We start from the raw sequence: 13,174 nt of genomic DNA on the forward strand, positions 1-13,174 counted from the left end.
TTTTAAAATCCGTTTCTCAGGGGCGATGAGCTCCCATCAGACTGTTTGACTTTGCAAGAAGCTGTGTGACTTTGTAATGAGGATCTGGATTCTGCCTTCATCACAAACCCGAGCAGGGATCGGGTACCGCTCCCAGGAGAGACGCAAGGCTTCACAGGAATGCCAGGAAAGAAACAGAGCTGGCTCCCACATGGAAAGCACCTTCTCAGACAGTGGCTGTGGGGCCACAAAGAGCCTGGACCCAGGAAAAGCACTGAAAGCACAGCTTGTTCCAGCTCTGGGCGCTGCTGACCTCATGGAACTCATTTCCAGCACAACCACCATCGATTCCTGACCTCATCCCTCATCCCAGCGCTGCTCCTTGGCAGGCCCAAGGTACCTGCACCACCTTGGCTGTGAATTTCCACCCAGCTGAAATGCTTATTCACTGAGACTGTGCTGAAAACCCTCTGCTTCCAAATTCTGTGTTGTTTTCACTAACAACAAGCTGCCCACAGAAAGATTTCCATCCTCAGGTTAGAGCAGCTCTTAAAGAGTGAAAACAACCTTCTTTCTAATCTGCTCTGAGCTGCTTGCACAAAAAAAAAAAACAAAAAAAAAAAAAAAAAAAAAAAACAAACAAAAAAAAGAAGCCCTAACAAAATCGAAGTAGCATCAAAAGCAGGTTTATCAAAGGGGAATCACTCCCAGTCCTGAGGTACTGCATGACCAGTCTTTCCACTTTCTGTCTGGGAGAGCACAAAGGCAGCCCTGAAAGCTCCACTACAGCACAATCTGCCCAGAAAGGCTCCAGCAGACTCTCTCCTCCTCCGTGGCATCCTGTTGGCAGCAGGAAGCTCTGCCAGGGCTTTCCCTCCCTGTCCCCCTCCAGCAGATCACCACAGCCCTGGGAATGACTTCCACAGCTCAGCACTTTCCCAGAGACTCCCCCAGCCAGAAGATGCCCAGCTCTGCACAAACGCGCTGGGAAAAGGCAACAAGGATTTCCTGGCTCCAGTTCCACTGTGCAGGACCTTTAATTTTGGATTATGGACCACAAGGTCCCATCCCAACCACATGGAAAGGAAATCACTGCAACTCTCAAGTCCTGCAGCTGGGCCCTCCCAGTTAATCCCATCAGCGACCCCCATTCTCTCAGAATTGATGGTGGAAAGATTAAATCCTTATCAATGGAAGGGAAACGATGTGAGAATACTCCTGGCTGCTCATTCTATACCTTCTTTATCACTTTGCACTGGTACTTAAACAATCACCTCACTCCTGAATATACATTAATGGGTGTCTTTTACTCCAGCCCAACTCCTCCAGCAAGTAATTCCAGAAAAGTCCATGTGCCTGAGCCAGCACAGTGTGGGAATTCACAGTTATGCCAAAATACCAAAGAGGTCGGGCACACTTCATCCTGTACTTAAGACACACACACTGCAGCATCTCTGGCTGGCACCACTCACCAGGGGAAAAACACCCATTTTGCACAAATACACAAAGAATTTTCTGACCTCCTCTTCAGGATGCACAAGGAATCCCAAAATCAAACTGCTGCCTGAAGTAAATTCCTTATTTTAGTATTTATGTACACTTTCCTCTCCTAGTAGTAGTTTATGTAGCTACACCAAGGACTGTATTCTTCCCGGAATCAATACCTATATAAATTATTTCCTGGCTATGAAAGACCCTTTTCCATATAATACCTTTGCATTTCTTAAAAAAAAAAAAAAACAATTATTAAAACATCCAAACAAAACAATTGTTCTGTTCTTTAATTCACTAAATAGTTACCAAGCAAGCAGCACAGTCCTTTGCCATAAAAGCATGACAAATGCTGAAGTCCAATCTGCCAGGATGCCTCATTAATAATACCACATATTCCAAAAACACCCAGTCTGATGAAAGAATTGATCCAAGAATCCGTGCAGAAATACAACCAGAGGAGTTGTGTTCAATAAATCTGCAATTCAGACTATTAGTAATCCATCAGCACAACTGCTCACAGTAAAGCAACTGCAGAACCAGCCTAAAATAATAAATACACAGATAGAAAACTGCCAGCACCATCCCTGCTTCTCCAGAGGGAGGAAGGATTCATAAGTGAAAGGGCTCCCTGACAAAGCAGGAAAATGTATCCATTTGCACAGAGATAAAATGCCCTAAAAAGAAACAAACCAGGATTTACTTTTATGCCTGCAAGAATCTATTTTTTTTTTGCTATAAAAGCAGTTAATGAAAGTTCAAACCATACAAGGCAAACACTTGAGTTTATATAAAACAGAGCAGATCTGTGATGAGATGTAAGCTGAGAGCCCACATATATCTGAGTTTTATACAAGTTCTTTATCTAATTGTGTGGACAACTGAGGCTGAAGGAACACAAATGTTGCTTTGGTGATTATTTCCTTTTTGGAGAGGGATGTTGCAAGCAGTCTGTTTTCTGTCATAATCCAACTGAAAGGAATTCTTGAGTCAACGAAGTTCCCTGGGAGCCAGACGCTTTGCTCTGGCCAGGATTCCATGATGATTCCAGGATCCCATGCTCCTGTGACCATGCCCATCCAATCTTACAACCACAAGTACATATTATGGAGGCATATCATAAAAAAATACTCCAGCCTATTGCCCTCCAAAAAACCATGCAAAACATGGCTACACACACTGTGGAAAATCCAAGCCTGAATAACACAAAAATGATCCTATTGTCAGGGAGAGACCTATTTTAGATTAATTCATTATGAAATGTCAGAGAAAACATTAATGAAAACCCAGAGCAGTGTTTTAGTCAGTGAGAGGCACTTTCTGTGGGGCAGGAATAAATACAGAGAGGAGGAAAGGAACTTTTATGGACTTGCAGACTCACCCACGTTTGGTGGCTTCCCGTAGTTCACCGGGAGTTCGGGGGGTCGGCCCCTGTGCAGAGCTGCAAATGCAGATCCTTTCCATAGCGTGTGTCTGAAGTCTGCACCAGCAACAGGGACAAGGGACAAGAAATAATCAATACATTAAATAGTCAAGAGATCAAGCACCACTCCCACCAGCCCAAAATAAGATCTGTCTGATTAACACTTTGTCAGATTCCTCATTAAAAGACTGCAACTCTGATTTCCAGTTCCTCAGCAGTGCCACTGTAAATGGTTTCAACTTATTTTTGCTTAATTTGGGTGATTATTGACTCTAAATCCATGGAGAGAAAAAGTGAATTTAAAAGTGGGTGCACTTCATATTGAGGCCCAGCTGAACTCTGCCATGTTTTCCTTCTGCAATGCCAACACTTAAAGCACCTCTGCTTAGCAACTGCACATTTGAGATTTCACATTTTGCTGCCTAAAAGTGAGAGAAATGAGGGTTTTTTCCAATAAATCTGTTTTCCTGCAATATGTGGCAATGTGCCCTCCTTTCAGATTTTCCTCTGCACCCCACCCTCCCAAAAAAATCATTGTTTTAAAGTGAAGACTGTTCTCTTTAAAGACTCTCCAGCCCGCTGCTGCCAAGTGGCCTCAGAGAGGCTCCTCTCTAGAACAATAGTGATTTTTCTGAGACTGTTCAAAGTGCCTCAGAAATTAGACCTGGATTTCTTCCATTTCTGGCCATCTGGAGGGAGAGAAATGAGCTTCCACGGTGAGTAAGTGCTGAAACAGAAGGACAGTGCCGCAGGTTGGTGGATCTGTGTAGCACCATGTAGGTCTCTGAACACAAAGTGCACAAGCTGAGGTGACTCAGAGGCTCCTGAGAGCACCTTCTGATTAAACCCCAAACTGCTGCACAGAGTATTAAATGATACTCATTAAAAACAGCACTCAGACTCCCTAAAATAGATCCATCCACCTAAACCCTTCTGTTCCCCTGCAGAAAAAATGTTTATTTTCTCTTTACATTTTGCTGCTGTTTGCTTCTAAGCTGCAAACTGAGTGTGAAGGGAAGGAACGTTTCTCTGCAAACCTGAATTTCTGCACCTAATTACAGCAAAGCAGAGGCAAAACAAGACTCAGTCCCTAAAACTCTGTAGGGCAATGTGTTTGGGAACAGCTCATCCCTCCAGGAGATACCCAATGGATCAGCAGATGCTCGTCAGCATCACGGTGTGACTTCACAGGATGCAGGGAATTAAGCGCTCAATTGCCACCAAAACAGGAAGGTCCTGCTCTGCCATCCCTCCTCCCCTCCCAGGATGATGCTCCTCCTCCTGTGTCACCTCCAGCCCTGTGATCCTTTTCCACCAGCTCATTTAATTCACTACAACAAAATTTTGCAACATCCCAGTTCTCTGAATCAGCACATCAGAGGATCAAGGAAGTTCTGGCTCCTGCAGGGAGGAAGTGGCAGGGGCATGGAGTGAGGAGGGAAAGGAGGAATCACTTCAATAGCAGATGGCTCTCAGATCTCTTTAGTTCTAACACAAAACTGCTCTCAGGATCATTCTCTCGAGCACAGAGAGTTTTTCAAAGGGAAAAGGACTGGTGCTCTCTTCATGAAAGGAATGGGGGCTTTTAAATTAACTTGAAGCAGGAATTGTCACTGAAGAATCAGCCTGGCCTTCTGCTACTCCCTAAATGCTGCCCCAAACGCCACCACCCTGTCGTGTGTCTGCACAGGCAGGGAGTCAAAGAATGGAAAAAGCCAGGCTGAAAAATAGCCCAGCTCTGTGATTTTAGACACAGATGTGTGCAAATGTATATGGAAAAAATGGCATTTTTCAGATGCATCAAACCCCTAATCCCATTCACATCATTTACACAAACACCAACACACTGGGGAAGGAGGCAGAGGAAGTAATAATATCAGGCAACTGTAGGCAAGAATTGCTTAAAATGGCATTTTCAACCCAAGAAAATACATCCAACAGAGCCAGCAACAACTGCATTTTAGGAAGAAAAAGCTGGCAAGCACAGGAGACAAAGCAGGGCAAATGCAAATACACAGATATCCCAACAGGAATGGCAACAAAAGGGGGTTAATCATTAAAACAGAATTCAAGCCCAGATAAATTGAGATTCTCACCTTTTGCTGCCCTCAGGAGAGACTGACGCCCGACACCCAGCAAAGTCTGCACCCCCAGCACACTCTGGGGGATCTCCTTGTCCAAGAGGGGTCCAAGCCTCTCACAGATCCTAAGAAGATAATCTGGGGGGATGTGTGCATTGACAGCCACCTAAACACACAAACAACACAGGCATTTGAAAAAATGCTTTATTTTTCCTTCTACTGGTAGCACTTTGCTTTGTATTTAATTGTAAAGTTACTGCAACCAAGCCTAAACCCCCTGAAAATCCTCTCAACATTAATTATACTGCTTTTTAAAGTGATGTGGAGTGTTGCAAAAGCCACATCAGAAATTTTAGGCTGTAACAGCTTAATTGTAAATTTAGGATATCCCTCAAAAAGAAACAAAAATCTCCAGTACAGTGCTCTGCTCAAACAACTTTTTTAAAGCCTTTTTTACCTTTTAGTTCATTCTCTTCTCATTTTTTGCTTAACTGAAACACCCTTGCATTGACATCACTGTATGAAGCACATGTGTAAAAGAATAAAAACCTTAAAAATTACCTAAAATCCCTAAAATCAATACTCAGTCTCCACTTCCCAGCTCCTGGGAGTAGGTATCTTTAAGACCCACATGTGTAGGCTCCAATTTTGTCATGTTGGGAGAACATCCTTTATTTTTCCCTTTGGACAGAGACTGAGTGACAACAGTTTTTCTGACAGTCTGTTCAAACAACAAACAAATTGTGCCTCATTATCCAGAATGTCCTGCACTGCCTGACTCCCATATTTACAAACTGGCAGGAAAAGCTCTGCCCATCAGAGCTCCTCTGACACAGCACACACAGCTCCATCCACCTCTGCCCACGGATCAGCTCCTGCCTTCCCAGTCCCAGGGATGTGCCCAGCTCCTGCCCCAGCACAGCAGAGGGAGGGAGTGTCAGGCATCAGGAAGGAGGAAAAGGTCTGTAATTCCCTCAGCCCTGCTGCCAAAACATTGTTCACTCAACTGTGTCATCAAACAGATTATTAGCACACGTTGTTGGGAATTTTTTTATTCCAATTGGGCAACAGCAGTGGAGCTACAGGACCCAGCACAGCCAGGCAGGGCTGGATACTGTCACCACCTGCACCACGAGATGGATCAAGACTGTCCACAATTCAGATTTTAACCAAAAAGGGAAATATATCTAATTAAATATACAAATTACCAGTTAATTAAATATGACTAAAACCAGTTAATTAAATATGACTAAAAACTCTCCCAATGTGAATGGAACTCTTGGAGGAGAGACAGGTTCCTCCCTCTACTCATCTCTCAGTCACTGCTGGTTAAAGGATCATCTCATCAATCATGATGATTCTAAGGATCCAGAATCATCATTTTTTCAGTGCAGCAATGAGAAGCCTGATAAATGCATTACCATGTTCTCATTCCAAGACTTTCCATCCTGTGAGTGAGCACCAAGGAATGACCCTGCGAATGCTCTCCTGCACTGACAGGGTTCTCCAGTCATTTCAGCTTTTTTCCCTAAAATCAGAGTTCTGAAGTTATATCAGCACCTTCCCAGTGGTACAACCAGTGAAGTTCAGTGTATGAGCATGGATTGTGTCTCACTGTAAATGATGGGATATAACAGAAGTTTAAATGAGAGAAAAGGATTATCCAAACTTTGGTATTTCCCTCTTATTCTGACTCATTCCTGAAACACTGTAAATATGCTTATGCTACAAAATAATTTACAATGCTGCAGTAGCCTCCCTTCAGTGTGTAAGATTTCTGAAAGGGAAGTTCTAGAGAGAGAATCTGCATTTAAGCAAAATCTGAATATGAAATTCTTATTTCCATCTCTGATAACCAGCAACAAGCCCCTCAGTCACCAACGGCCAACACACAGTGATGTATCAACCTTAAGGTTAAAAGGTCAAAAAGACCAACCTAGAAGCTCTGAAGTTTTACTTCCAGAGCACCAAAAAACCCCAACCATACCATTCTCACTGGAAATGTAAAAAATCCAAACCCTTTTCTCAGTGTAGCACAGCAAACACTGCCCTGTTCACCCTGGAGCTGGTTTGGGAGTTTCACCCTATTCTGTGCCTTGGAAGGTGCTGAATTAAGCCTGGCAGCAAATATCCCACTGCAGAGACAGAGCCCAAGGTGCTCCACAAGCACTCCTGACTACCTCCAAAATGGAAAAGGACTTGGTGGCTCAAAGATGAAGGCACAGTTTTATATGGAACAGCAAAGAGCAAACACGGACACACGTGGGGCCCGACAGCATTCCCTGATCTAACTTCTTTCTTTCCCTGCACATTTCTTTGTTTCTACAAACCACAACAGCCCCAAATAAGCAGCCCTTAATCTGAATATTAGCACTGCTGTTACTAACAAACAGCTCCATAGGCAGGCAGCAAGAGCAGCAAATTCTCCTGGTGACTTTTTTCCATAATAACTTCCAGAAAAAAATGCTTAAATCACAGCCCAGAGCTAAACAAGCAATTCTATTTTCAGGTTCCCAGAAGAACTTGAATCAAAAATCCTTCTTTTCACCTCTGAGAGAGTTGTAAATGGGTTTTAAGTATTTTTCTAGAACATGAAAGCTGCAAACATCCAGCTGAAAAAAACCAACATTTCCCAGATCAGATTTTCCTTAAAAGAAGGATGGAAAAAGGCAAAGGTACAGCTACACCTCTTAGTGTGTGCTTGTCCAAATCCCACGTGGCAAAATGAAACAGCAGCAAGGATATTACCAGCTCCTCCAATATATTAGAAAAGATTTTGAAATATAATTAGAAAATATTTTAGAAAATAATCAGAAAACTGGAAAAAATTAGAGATGAGTAATACAGGCCCAAACCATGCATGTTAAAATAACGCAGAGCTGAAAACGTGCTAAGTGAGAACAAATGCTGCATCTTGGGATAAATCATAAAGAAAATATGGTTTGTTGCCTTAGGATGTGAAAAATCCTATAAAAGTTAAAATATGAGAGCACAAGAATGCAATAGAACCAGATGAGTTCTCTGACACAGTAACCACACAGGTACAAGGGATCTAAAAAGTGAAAGATTAAGTGAAGCCAATCTATCTTTTTTTAAAAAACTCTCCCAGTCCTGACTGCTTGAGCCAGGCTGAGATAAGCTGCTCCAGTGATAAGCACAAGGAAAGAACTATTAGTGAAGTCACGTCAGGGCTGGGAGAAATTCAACCCCTGAACCTGTCTGTGGTCCTGTGGTTGGAAGCATCACTCAGAGACCATGAGCTGGGACAAGCAGCTTCTGGATCCCTGAAACCAAATCCCCTGGTGTGACTCTGATCCCTGTTTGGACAATGCTCTCAGGCACAGGGTGGGATTTTTGGGGTGTCTGTGCTGGGACTGGGGCTGGATTTGATGATTCTTGTGGGTTCCTTCCTCAGGAGTCTGTGATTCTACAGCTGCTGACAACTCCTCCTCCAAGGAAGGGAACAAACAACCCAAAAAAGACTCTTTGTGATTACTGCTTAAAGTAAGATGTCTGTTTTGACAGAGATGGGAACCAGGGAGCTCTGGGAACCATCTCTTTTGGGAAGCCCCGTGGAACATCTCCCCAAAGCACAGACTGGAGGCAGGAGCTGCAGGCTGGAATGTGGCAGTGACACGGCCCTTGGGAGGCTGCTCTGTCCCCATTCCTGCTGGGCAGGCCCAGCTGGGCCTCAGCACCGGATTTTTCTCCTCCAGGTAGTCATCCAACACTTCCTTCATTTGCCAAAATAACCATCAATTAAGAATCCATTGACAACTGTATCAAAAAGCAGTGGAGGAGGCCAACAGGCCCAGGCAGCTGAGCAAGCAGGAAATTACTGACAACCTCAAACAGGGAATCTCAGCAAAAGGAAGCTCAGACACTGGACCTGCACAAGATGCCAGCAATATGCAAATAGACTGGAATTAAAAAAGCCTTTACCCACTGGGGTCCCCAGAGAGAACAGGTTGGAACGACCATGCTACAGATGACATTTTCCTGAGGTGACAAAACCGTAACATCTCTGCGCTGCTAATGCTGGGATTGGCAGGATCTATAAATACCAGTACCTCGGACTCAGGGCTAGTTTTAAATCAATGCAGATGGGCAAGGCAGGAACTCGGAGCCAAATCCCATAAGCTGTTCCATACCAGCACAGCCACTCATGGATGCAAACTCCCCACTCTCCAACAACAGCTGATTTTCTGTTTTGCCTGGAATGACGTGTTTTTCAGCACAAAGACCAAACCAGGCTGAGCCAGAAGACTCAGCCCATCAGAAAGTTCTTAAAACCAGAGCAGAGCCAGTCACCTTTATCAGGAATAAACAAAGATAATGTGGAACAGCAGGTCACTGGAGACTGTGCTGATAATCGGAGTCATTCAGCTCAACTCATCTGTAGAGCAGCTGACTCCACACCGAGCTGCTGTGGCTCATTTAAAACCAGAGCACTAATTGCCTGCAAGTTGGACACACTTCAGACCTTCAAAAGGCCGGGCTGGATGGGGTTTGGAGCAACCTGGTTTAGTGGAAAGTGTCCCTGCCCATGGCAGGGGGTGGAATGGGATGGGCTTGAAGGTCCCTCCCAACCCAAACCAGTCTGGGATTCTGGGATTCTGTGATTCACAGACCCTTCCCTTTACAAACACGTGTCTCAAGACCATCGGTGAGAAAGTAAAACCATTGTGGAGTACACCTGGAGAATTCAGCCTGGAGATGAGGGAACTGAGGGGAGGCATCGGGGGCTGCAGCTCCTGCTGAGGGGCAGCTCCAATCTCTCTCCCTGAGAGAGGGAACAGGGCCCAGGGAATGGCTGGAAGTGTGTCAGGGACATTGAGGTGGAGATCAGGGAAAGGTTCTTCCCTTAGAGGGTGTGTTGGCACTGAAAAGGCTCCCCAGGGAATGGTCACAGCCTCAAGGCCCCCAGAGCTCCAGGAGGGTTTGGACAACGCTCACAGAGTGTGATTTTGGGGTGTATGTGCAGGGCAGGAGTTGCACTGATGGCCTTCCAGCTCAGGACACTCTGTGACTCTGTGATTAGCTAGACAGGCACAGCCACATGCTGCAGGCAAAAAAAAGTGTTCCAATGTGAAAATAAACAGGAAAAAACAAAGGGAACATAAACTTGCATTCTGTGTGGTTCTGCTCCATAGGTACAATTCTTATTAGCGTGTCTTAAATTACTCGTCTGCCCTGTGATACCTGATATTTAAAGTAAAAGATTAAGTTTATTAAAAAAAAAAAAAAAGGAACAAAGGAATCTCAGTGAGCTTTCAGATCTTGCCTAAAAACTCGAGTGAAGTGGGAGTAAACATTCCCTAGATAAAAACCATCCAGTGGCCATTGGGCTGCTCCATCTTTATCACTCCCAAAAGCCCAGGAGCAGTAACAGCATACTCAGTGCTCACAGTATTGGCATATTTTCTGAAAAACACCACTCAGAACCTGGACAGCCACACTGAGGATGGAAAACAAAGCTGAAACAACAGAACAAGAAATACTCTGTCTGAATATTGGGCACACAAACAAATCAGACTTCTCTGGGTTGTAAACTCTCACAAATTCAATTACCTGCCTGACCAGAGTAGCTGCACCACCCAGCTGAGATTGTAAATGATTTTGGGTTTCTGGCTGTAAAAAGCAGAAATGGGTTGAAAAAAGCCCTTTTACCTCCAACTGCTGGCATCTCCAATTTAATTCTGGTTCATTATGTGCCTGAGATAATTAAAAAGAAGGTTGGAGTGCTTTGTGTTCTTCATAACCCTGGCTCTGTTCTGAACATGGCATTCAGACATCCAGCCGGTCCTGAAGTCGAGGAGCTCAGGTTAATAAACAATCATATGCAGCCAAAAGTCCAAATTCCAAACATAGCAAACCCTAAGCAATGAGGGAGAAAAGGCCTTTCTTCAATATCCTTAACACTCAGAGGATTCAGACAGAAACTCAGCTCATCCCACCTGGCATCAACCTGTCTCACTGTAATGATTCATTTATAAACCTGGTCCTCACTGTAAACCATGAGAAACAGTCAAATAATACTAGATAAATGGGCAAACTAAAAGCATGGGTTAGTGCTGATTAGTTTAAGACACAGGAAAATCAAATCTTAAATTTAATTATTGTATGAGTTTATACAGAAATGAAAAATTTCCCATTAACTCCAAAACTCACTTCAAAATGGTTTTTCTCTTGTTTCTGAAATGTTAAAGAAAAGTACATGTTTACACACATATTTAAAAAATTATTTTAAGGTTTTAAGGCTTTTATGTATGTGCTACAGAGAATGAAAGGGAAAAAAAATTTATGTCAATCAAAGTGATATGCAAAACCACTCTGACACCAGACTGCACACTGGCACTGCTAATATTCCTCCTGGATATTGGGTGCAGTACCATGCTAAACCTGAGACAGCCCACAGTTAGATTTCAGATTCTCTAGGAAGACCATAGAGCACTAAAATCTATTGAATGCAGAAATTATTTTATGTCTGCTCACTCGATTTACAGTCCCAGAATTATCCACAAGAGGTGTGAGGAAGCCCAGCTTCCACCTGAAATTCTGCATAGGCTTTAGAAAGGGAAAGGCAGCTGGTCCAAAGGTCTGCTCTGGGCACAAGGAGTTCTGTCCACACCTGAGCTCCTACAACGTTGCTAAAGTGGCAAACCAGCTCCTGAGCCAGATGCAGAGGAGTTTGAGCAACAGCCATGGCAAAATCCCACGTCACTATTGCTCCATGGGAGCGGGAGAGGCCAGGACGTGCTTTCCATTCCTGGCAGGTGAGTGCCAGCGCTGGGCACAGGTACCAGGGCTATAAACGCTATGGGGAAGTTCACAGCCGTCCAACTGCAGAGTGCTACATCAGCGCCACACGTCACTGCCCTGAGATCCCAGAAATGAAAGCAAGGCCGCCCGGACGCTTTGGAAAAGGACTGGAACAGCTTCAGTTCTGTCACTTTCACACGGACACATCTCGGGGTGCGGGGCCCAGGGCCACCCCCCAGCCCCGGCCTTGCGGAGGGACTGACCTTCCTCAATGACACACATTCAAGGGTTCAGCACTTAGCCAAAACAGCCACTCGGTGAATTTCACCGGCATTTAAGAGCCACAACACCACACTTCCTAACCCCTCCTTTCCTGCCTGACAGCAGGCCCAGACGCCGCGGAGAGGGGCGGGTTTCGCGCAGGCCGCCGCAGGCCGGGAATCCCTGACCCAGCCCGACAGCACCGGGCCCGGCGGCACGTCCGGCACGTCCCCCCACGCCGGGCCGCGGCAGCGCGGCCGAGCCCGGCCCGGAGCGGGGCAGCCCCGGGGGCGCGGGCGAGGCGGCGGCGATGGCGCGGGGGGACCGGGGGGGACCCGCGCCCCGCGCCCCCCGCCCCGCCGGCTCCGCCGCGGCGCCGCCGCAGCCAATCAGGGACCGCCTCACATCGCCGCGCACCGCTCCCCGCGTTGTAAGGCGCAGCGCCATTGGCCGCGCCGGGCCCCGGTGCGTGCCCTCGGATAACCCCCGGCCCCACAATAGCGCGGCGCGGCCGCTCCGCCGGTGCCACCGGGCGGCCCACGGGGGTCTCACCGGCAGCCCCCGGCCCCGCCGCGCCACCGCTCCCCACCCGCCCCTCCACTCCGCACCCCGCGGCCCGCCGCGGCCTCGGCGGGGCGCAGCCCTAGTGGGGGGGACACACACACACGGGGCGAGGGGGGGGACGCGGCGCCCGGTGCGGCGGCGGCGGCGCGGGGGGCGGAGGGAAGTTGTCGGAAAAGTCAAGAGTGAAACTTGTCTCACCAGGTCCTCGAAGCTCCGGCGGTGCTCCTTGCCCTGCCAGTCCAGGCGCCGCGGAATGAGCTGCGGGAGGGACACGGGGACGGGGGCGGCCGTCAGCGCGCGAGCGACCCCTCCCCGGGGAGCCCCCCCGGTGCCCGCCCGCGCCCCCCGGAATGGAGCCCCCCGGCCGCTGCCCCCGGCCCCGCCGCGGAGCAGCCGCGCTCCCGCCGGGTGTCCCGGGCGGAGATGGGCTGGGTTAGACGGGGCAGGGCAAACGCCGACCCCGCCGTCCCGAGGGCTTCCCCCGTCCCGCCGGGGCAGGCGCCTCACCTGGTGCTCCTCCAGCTCCTCCACCAGTACCTGGGAACAGAGGGACACACAGACACACACACAAAGGACGTGAGTCCGGCGACCGCAGCGCAGCGGCTCCGCCGCC

At 47.2% G+C, this 13,174-nt stretch overlaps 1 protein-coding gene across 1 annotated transcript in view; it reads right to left on the minus strand.

Moving 5' to 3' along the window:
* BRWD3 (bromodomain and WD repeat domain containing 3) overlaps positions 1-13,174 on the minus strand; it is a 50,058-nt gene that overhangs the window by 36,569 nt on the left and 315 nt on the right. The window contains exons 3-6 of the mRNA XM_063170798.1: positions 13,069-13,098; positions 12,760-12,819; positions 4,990-5,140; positions 2,852-2,950 (exon numbers count right to left, since the gene is read on the minus strand). Of these exons, the coding sequence (XP_063026868.1) occupies positions 2,852-2,950; positions 4,990-5,140; positions 12,760-12,819; positions 13,069-13,098 (340 nt within the window). The remainder of the gene's footprint in view (positions 1-2,851; positions 2,951-4,989; positions 5,141-12,759; positions 12,820-13,068; positions 13,099-13,174) is intronic.

Source organism: Melospiza melodia, chromosome 16 (genome assembly GCF_035770615.1).
Source record: "Melospiza melodia melodia isolate bMelMel2 chromosome 16, bMelMel2.pri, whole genome shotgun sequence".
NCBI classification, from domain to species: Eukaryota; Metazoa; Chordata; class Aves; order Passeriformes; family Passerellidae; genus Melospiza; species Melospiza melodia.